Source organism: Phascolarctos cinereus, unplaced genomic scaffold (genome assembly GCF_003287225.1).
Source record: "Phascolarctos cinereus isolate Bilbo 61053 unplaced genomic scaffold, phaCin_HiC Scaffold_4;HRSCAF=312, whole genome shotgun sequence".
Taxonomy (NCBI): domain Eukaryota; kingdom Metazoa; phylum Chordata; class Mammalia; order Diprotodontia; family Phascolarctidae; genus Phascolarctos; species Phascolarctos cinereus.
This window is the reverse complement of record NW_027555847.1, coordinates 130186951-130195474: the sequence shown is the minus strand read 5'-3', so window position 1 is coordinate 130195474 and position 8524 is coordinate 130186951. Positions and strand designations below refer to the sequence as shown.

Sequence of the window (8524 nt, the reverse complement as noted above, 5' to 3'; positions counted from 1 at the left end):
AAGCTCACAGAAGTAATAAGCAAGCAGCAGAGGTGAGATTTGAACCCAGATTCTCTGATATTAAAGCCAATTCTTTTTCAAGGGCACCATGCTACCTCCCTTGTGGTTTACCCTGTAAAATGGAAATTTTCAGGGTAGGGGCTGTTCCATGTATGTGTTTGTATCCCCCAGGGCAGGGGTGGGGAACCTATGGCCTCCTAGTTCCTAAGTGCGGCCCTTTGAATGAATCCAAACTTCATAGAATTCCCCTTAATAAAAGGATTTGTTCTGCAAAACTTGGACTCAGTCAAAAGGCCACACCTGAGGACCTAGAGGGCCTCTTGGCTGCTGGTTCCCCACCCCTGCCCCAGGGCCTGTCATAGCATCCAGTAGGCATGCAATTAAAAAATTTTTTGATTGATACGAATGAAGTAACAGAGCATGCTGGGGTGAGAGGAAGAAGGCAGAAGGAATGCTGAAAGGAGGGGACAGGAAAGGACACGAGGGTGGGTCAAGTGAGGCTGGTGGTGGGGTAGGACAGCATGTTAGCCTCCTATGGCCTCCCAGAGGCACAATCTGATTGGATCGGTCTGTTCGCAGGGGTGCATAGGTGGGATAACTTGGGGGTAGTGACTGGCTTATGGCTGTGGACAGAATCCTAGGGCTGGGTGAAGGGGACAGGGAATCTTCACTATGCCTCAATCCCGCCCCTCTTCTGGAGTCCTTGGGTCTTCTTGCCCATTGTTCTATTTGGGCAAAAGGTAGGAGTGTGCTAGTAAATATTTAACAACCAGCTTCTGGGGAAAAAAAAAGTATGGACAACACATTTTTAAAGTTTAATCTGCATAATTAACACTTTCTGAAGTCTAGACAATCCACACAACAATGAATCATGCCCTGGTTTGTAGCATTTGCTGATTTCCAAGAAGTGAATGCTCATACTGAAAATGCTAATGAGCCGGTTAAAGCTGGCACTTGCCCCTTCCCGGCTGGGAGTGACTTAGCTTTGGCACAAGCCTAGGCCCACTCCTTTGATCACAACCATTAGGGAGATAAGGGCAAAATGGCTGTGACTTTGATGACATGCAAGAAACACTGCAGAATCCACCTTGGCTTTGAGCCTACAAGCAAAATCTAGAACAAAAAAAATGGGGCCAATTCAATTCTATAAACTTCCATTAAGCATTCCCTATATGCAGAGAATTACTGAACTGAGAAAGGAACAAGGATTGGAGTTTAGATAAAGCGCTGTTCTTGCCCTCAGGGAGTTTCCAGTCTAATAGGAGTCTTGATCCTCAGCCGCCTATTCTCCCCAGAACTCCCAGTCAAGGAAGGCTCTCTTTCTTCAGACCCTCTCACGATGACCTAGGAATTCAACACGCCTCAACCCTGGGCCAAACTTCTAGTCCCCCTGGGAACTGCGACCCTTCCTCTTTTGATCTCATTTGTTCAATCAAGGAAGAAGAGGTGGCTGCTTCCAACAATGACAGAGCTAAAGTAGGAGGGGGAAGTCAAGGTGCCAAGGGAACCAAATGATTTTAACTGAGCTATCAGTGAGAGTACAGACTAGGGCCTGAGAGTTCTAGCAAGACTCACTCATGGACATACTCATGTGGAGAGGACTTTTCCCCAGACAGGTAAAGGGAGTAGAAGAACGGGAAGTTCTGTGAGGGGGAGGCCAGTGGAGGCTGGTGGGGAGCCAAAGAAGCAAGCTAGATCCTCATGGCCTTCCAAAGGCTTGGTCTGGCTTGATCCTAATGACTTACAACATGGGGTCTTTCTATAAGAGGTGGGACCTTCCATTCCCAGCCAGTAGCTTGCAACTGATCTTCCCCTGCCTCTCCTCTAGAAACTCTGAAGAATCTATGTGAGTTGGGGAAGGGGGAGGACTTTGGAGACAAGAGCTACAGGGTTCTGTTCAGGGTTGCTGGTAGCAACAAAACTTGGGTGCCCTTTCTGCAGCCCTGCTCCTTTCAAAGTACTGTAGCACCAAGAGAGAACCCAGGGCAATAGGGGCTTCTCATACCCGTTACATTTGGGTGGCAGGTTGGGAGAGGGAGGAAGAGTTAGGATCTTTGGTGTGGTGGTTTGGAAGTCACAGGATAAAATCCATTAAACCCACTGCTTCAGAGGAGGACCCATAGTAGATCCTGGCTCACTCATCTCTGATTCCTCTCCCCCTCCAGATGCTACTGTCTTTACTGTTCTGGGGTCTTCTCCTCTTTGGGGAAAAAGGTAATTATGACTCCAATCAGTTAGGTTAACTCTCAAGGTCTAAGTCCTTGTGCTGAAGGGATATAGATATTGCTCTTCAATTTATAGGAGTAGGCTTCACATCTGGAGCCCAGATGTCCTGCCTCATACATTCTCATCTCACCTAACCCTGCCTCCAATCCCCTAAACACCTGTTCATCTAGGCTCCAGTCCCAACCCCTAGGAACTATCCCTAAACCCTGGGATTTTTCCCAGGACCATGGGCAGTGTTGAGGGGGAAGGGGAGTGGAAGGGGAAAGGTAGACCCATAGGGAGTCCAGAATCCAGAAGAGAGTGGATTAAGAAAAGGAAAAAAGTGTTTAGGCAGACCTGTCCTGTGTCAGTCTTCGCTGGGGGAGGGAGAAGAATGGGAGGAGGAGGAGAAATCAAATCACTCTCATTGTTTCCTGGTTTTATGCTTTTCTAAGCATGTTGGACTTCCAAATCAGAAGACTGGGTTCCAGTTTTGCCACCAACTAGCTGTGTGACCCTGAACACATTCATTCCTCTCACTGGGGCTCAGTTTCCTGAGTACAATAAGGGGATTAGAACAGATGCTAGCCTTAACATCCTGTGTTTTACATCCACTGTCTCATTTCTGAAGTGGGCAAGACAATGATTTTATTTGACAGATTAAAAAATGAGTTACAGAATATGGACATGACTTATCAAAGGGTATATCATGAATCAGGAACCCAGGGTTCCTGATTCCAAGCCTTGTGGTGGGTCCTCTTCAAAGGAAAGGATAGACAGGATGATAGAGAGGGATCAGGGGGAGTGGGGTGGCCTCATGGGCTGCTCTTACAGCTGATAATGTTTGTTGGCAGCAAACGGCATGTCCCCAGAGCCTCGCATAGCGGGGGGCTGGGCTGCCCAGAGGGCCCAGTGGCCATGGCAGGTGAGCGTCCAGGAGCAAGGCCAGCACGTGTGTGGTGGCTCCCTCATTGGCCACCAGTGGGTACTGACTGCTGCCCATTGTGTGTCCAGGTGAGTTGCCCCTTTCCCAGGCAGAGTGGGCAGGGCAAGGGAGGAGAGGGACATGAGCTGCTGGTCCCTAGCAGGAACTGTTCCTACCTAGATAAAGGTATCACTGAATAGGAGGGATGGGAATGACATTATAGAATGATAAAATGTCGGGACTGAGAGGGATGTTAGGGAGCATCAGATCCAACCGTCTCATTTACATTTACCCCTCATTTGAGGGCCACGGATCGGGGACTTGTTCCAGATCACACATACCTATAAGTATTCCATTCCATCTTTTCTTGTCTTCAAACAAAAAAAGGGCAAATTCTGTTCCCCATTATAGACATGCACAATTCCTACTAGAGTTACCAGGAGCCAGGCACAGTGAGGATCAGAGCTTAGCCATCCAACACTCTCATTTATAGAAAAGGGAGCTGAGAACTGGAAAAGTGAAGGGACCCGTCCAAGGTCATACAAGTAGTCAGTATCACAGCAGGAATTTGAAACTGGATCATCTGGCCCCCAGTTCAGTATTCTTCACCTTGTGCTGACAAGCACAGCAGAACTTACATATCCAAGCGAGCATTGTTCCTTTGGGCTACTGACTGAATGTGGTTCTGGGTCCGACTAGATGGAGTCCCGGCCCGGGAGTCAGGTTATCTGCACTCTTGTCCTGGCTTTGCCAGTGACCCTCTGTGTGACCCCTGAGCACGTTATTGTCCTATCTGGGTCTCAGTCTCCCCATCTGTAAAGTGAATGGGTGGGATTTGGTGATATCTTTGGGGCCCTCTAGCCCTGAGATTCTCTGAGTCTTCTCCTTGAAAATGCCCTGAGTGAGCAGCTTTGTGGGAATCCACCTGCAGCCTCCCACAGTGACCACTGGCGAGAGGTCATGCCTCCTTTAGGAGGACAAGTTTATGATCTGTTTGTTATCCATCACCATCATAATTTTAATCACTTACATTGACAAGGGCATTGGAAGGCACTCAAAGCTCTTTCCTCAGCCACCTGCAAGGTAGCTGACCTAAGTGTTACCTATCCCCATTTTACGAGTTACAGGAAACTGAAGCTCATAGAGGGCAGGGGACTTGCAGAAGGTCATATAACAAATAAATATCAGGTCTTGTGACTGCAGACGTGTGCTTTTTTTTGGCCTACTGACTATTTCCTGACTTTGTTACTCTCCTCCGACAGCTCTCTGAAATCCCAGGACCTGCAGATCCAACTGGGGGAGCAGTTCCTCTACACTAAGACCCGCTATTCCACCTTAGTCCCTGTGAGTCAGATACTACTGCACCCTCATTATGATGGGGATGCCCTTCATGGAAAAGACATTGCATTGTTGAAGATCAGACAACCTGTGCCCTTCTCCAAATTCATCCAGCGAATCACCCTGGCCCCACCTGGGACTCAGTGCTGGGTGACCGGCTGGGGGAATATCAGGGAAAATGGTGAGACAGAAGAAGGTAGGGGCTGTGGTTGGAGGGATCCATTCAAACCCTTAGACACAGCACAGGACTCCCCCTGCCCTGACCCCCCACATACACTTCCACATAAGATGTGATATGAGCAGCAGCAGGAAAGGCCTCCTTGGATTCCCCAAAGGAAGACCTCTTCCTCCTAGACCTAGCATAGTGATTACAACTCCATCATTAGCTTCAATACTTTGGGTTAAGATCATCTATTTAAGTATAATCTCCCTGGAAGAAGGACTTGGTATAACAGTAGCAATCTTCAGTACCCTAGTATGAGTTCATTGGTCCCCTAGAAACAACAGAGAGAAAAGGTGAAGGATAATTATGAAACTCAGGCACTCTGAAATCAAGACCTGAGAGAGAAATAAAACATAGGGAAGCAGAAGGTCATCCTCACAGCTTCTGAGCTGGCTCTGTGCCCCTGCTCCAGCATGAGCTCCATCGTGCCAGCTACCCCGAATGCTGGTCATGGAGGACCTTTGCATCGTGAGCCCACGCACCACATCTCCTGCCCTTGCCCACAGTGCCCCTGCCTCAGTCCTATGCACTGCAAGAGACAGACGTGTACATTGTGGACACACAGATGTGCCGAGTCCTCTATGATCCAGAGCCCATTGGGAACGAGATGCTGTGTGCTGGCTATCCGGGGGAGCGTAAGACCTTCTGCAGTGTGAGTCACCCCAAATACCTCTTCACCAGAAAGCTTAGCTCTCATCTTAGTCTACTTACAATGGACCCAGGGGTACTAGGCTGTTACGGCGTTTCCAGCTCCCTGAGGTCTGGGAACAGAGAGACCATCTCTAGGGGGCCCCTGGAGTCCATAGGACCACAGACCACAGAATCTGAATGGAATTTCAAGGTCACCTAGTCCAATCCCTCATTTTTCTGATGGGCTGTGACAGTAAGACTGAGGCTAAGAGAGGGGAAAGGATGCATCCAAGGTCACACAATAACTCAGTGGCTCCAGACAGACTCACACACAGGTCTTTTTATTCCTAGTCCAGAGGTCTAGTCACTTCACCACAGTGCCTCTAACCTTATAATTAATGATGATTAATTAATATCTGCCTAATCTCATTCAAGCCTGTTGTAATACCTCCACTTATATGATGCTTTAACATTTATAGGGTACCTTCCTCACAACTGTCCTGTGAAGCTGATAGAAAGTCTATACCATTTTGCAGATGAGAAAACCTATGCATATACCCCTTCCCTAGCATTGTGGGTAGATGGGTTTGGAAATCAGGAGATGCGAGCTCTAATCCAGATTCTGCCACTAATTTACTGTGGGATTAAGAAAAACAGGATCCCAGTTGAAGAAGGAGAACCAGATAGACTGCAGACCCACTTGGCATTTGGGCTAACTTTATCTTGCCTAACTTGATCTCTCCTCATTGACCCCTAGAGCTTTTAGAGTGGGGTACAATCTCCTCTCCCTGCTATTACACTAGTCCTGGTCTAGATATCCCCTCCTTCTCCTTAGCTCATCTGATGATAGAGAATAAGAATGTCTTTTTTTAATTATTTTAATTAGCACTTAAGGGAAATAAGATAAATCCACATTTATCCATTGTCAGGGAAGCCAGGACAGCTGAACTGTGGAAGGAGGAAGGCTGCAGCTGCTACTAATAATCTTTTGCCCACCCTGAGACTACATGCAGAAGCAGATAAGAAAAAGGAAAGACCAGTCTTTAGGCTGGTGTTTCTAAACTGGTATTATATCACAGCTATTAAAATGACTGCATGGGAAGATGGGAGTGTGAGGTATGAGGATCTCGAGTCCTTTTTTTATTCTCTTGGATCCTGGCTGCCAGAGACTCCAAACACTGAAATGAAGCATAGAATTGATGAATTATAGAACACATGGATCTTACTCTAATAGATCTCTTATCTGTCCAAAATCACTGGGACAGCTTTCTGGGATAGAATCCCTCCCATTTAGCTCCCATCTAACCCAATCCCTTCCACACAAACAAACACCTTCTTGACCCGAATGAAAATCAATGCCTATCCTTCTAGCTATACCTGCCACCCAACTCCTGGTTCTGCTCCCACAGAAAGCTACTGCCTTCCTGGTCCCTCTCACCAGGGTCTGCCTTCTAAGGATTAGAAGTCTCACACATTTTTCAAGACCCTATTCACTTCTGGGAAACATTCCTTATATTTCTTTCCCAGGAGAACTATTCACTGTGGTCCTCACAAGCTTACAATAGCCTATGCACATGCCAAACCAGTCCTACTCTCTTATGCAGTGGGACCCAAATACAATTCTTACAATACTAAGGAAAGTGCCTTCTCTTCAGGGTGACAGCAGGAAGCCCATTCCTCTGTCTGAGCCTTGTTTCCTTCTATACAATTATCTCTTCCCTGTCCATATCAGAAAGGGGTTTGAAGCAGGGTTTTGCAAACTGTGAAACGCTGTTCCTGTCTTCTTCCTTCTCCTAGGGTGACTCTGGAGGCCCTCTTGTCTGTCAACTTAGAAACAGGAGATGGGTCCAGGTGGGTGTGGTGAGCTTCATCAGAAGCTGTGCTGAACCACTACTTCCAGGTGTATACTCCAAGGTTTCCTCCTATGTCCCCTGGATCCGTCAGTATGTACCTCAGCCCTGAGATTCAGTGTGACTTCCACCTGAGCCCTGGTGACCTCAGAATCAAGACACGGTTTTCCAGTTGCTGGTCTTCCTGAGAACAGGATGAAGCAGGAGAAAGGAAAAGGGACAGGGCAAATGGACTATTGATGGGGCGGGTAAGGAGGGGCCCACTGTCTTCTACAAAGTGATTAAACTGTCTACAAAGAAACCTCCTTCTCGGTCAGCTCAATCAGCCATCTCCAGCCAGGTATTTCCTTAATGCTCCCAATGGTGACTTTGAGCCTTATTCAAATGGAAACGCCAGAACTAGTCACCCTTAGACTCCTTCCTCAAATCCCCTGCCTGGGGGATTAGAGTGTCAGGATGGGAAGAGCAAGAGGGCAGAAACAAGTAGGCATGGAAGGTAGACAAGTAGGTTGGACATATTCTTTCAACAAGTCCTCCCTTAATCCTTCCTTTGTGCCTAGCCTTGTGTTTTGCTACTGAAAGAGAACTAACTTCTTCACTGGGCTTTCTTCCTTGATAGTAGATACAGGAAGACCCTCAGAATCACGTTGTCAGACTGGAGGCTGAGAGACAGCTAGGCAGCATAGTAGATAGAACACAATTTGTGGAAATGGGAGGACTTGAATTCAAATCTCACCTCAGACAATTACGTTCTGTGTGATCCAGGGCACAGGGCAGATAGGTGGCACAATGAATACAGTGCCAGTCCTGAAGTCAGAAAGACTCATCTTCCTGAGTTCAAATCTGGCCTCAGACACTTACTAGCTGTGTGACACCCAGACAAATCACTTAACCCTGTTTGCCTCAGTTTCATCACCTATAAAATGAGCTAGAGAAGGAAATGACAAATTACTCCACTGTCTTTATTTTTTTTTATTTTTAGGCAATTGGGGTTAAGTGACTTGCCCAGGGTCACAGAGCTAGTAAGTGTCAAGTGTTTGGTCTGAGGCCAGATTTGAACTCAGGTCCTCCTGACTTCAGGGCCGGTGCTCTGGCCACTTGCTCCAGTATCTTTACCAAGAAAATCCCCGATGGAGTCATAAGGAGTCAGACATGACCGAAATGACTGAATAACAACAAACAACAACAATGACCCCGATCAAGTTATTTAACAGCTCTGTGCCTCAGTTTCCTCATCTGTAAAATCTGGCTGAACATGATGGTCTTTAAGGTCCCTTCCAGCTCCAAATCTATCTATGCACAAGGCTAGTTCTCATCCACCCCCACCGAACCTTGCCTTCTAAGAAACAAGGA

At 47.3% G+C, this 8524-nt stretch overlaps 1 protein-coding gene across 1 annotated transcript; it reads left to right on the top strand.

The window, feature by feature from the left end:
* The first annotated feature begins 1577 nt into the window (after positions 1-1577).
* On the top strand, positions 1578-7283 carry LOC110221844 (tryptase-like). Its single transcript, XM_021006508.1, has 6 exons — positions 1578-1616; positions 2166-2214; positions 3060-3219; positions 4393-4649; positions 5198-5343; positions 7119-7283. The coding sequence occupies exons 1-6, from the start codon at positions 1578-1580 to the stop codon at positions 7281-7283; spliced, it is 816 nt and encodes a 271-aa protein (XP_020862167.1).
* The last annotated feature ends 1241 nt before the right edge of the window (positions 7284-8524 follow it).

Excerpts from the sequence above, each read along its gene's own strand:
- LOC110221844 (XM_021006508.1), top strand. The coding sequence starts at position 1,578 with ATGGACATACTCATGTGGAGAGGACTTTTCCCCAGACAG. Across the intron at positions 3,220-4,392 it reads GCTGCCCATTGTGTGTCCAG|CTCTCTGAAATCCCAGGACC; the intron begins GTGAGTTGCCCC and ends CTCCTCCGACAG. Across the intron at positions 4,650-5,197 it reads GGGGAATATCAGGGAAAATG|TGCCCCTGCCTCAGTCCTAT; the intron begins GTGAGACAGAAG and ends CCTTGCCCACAG.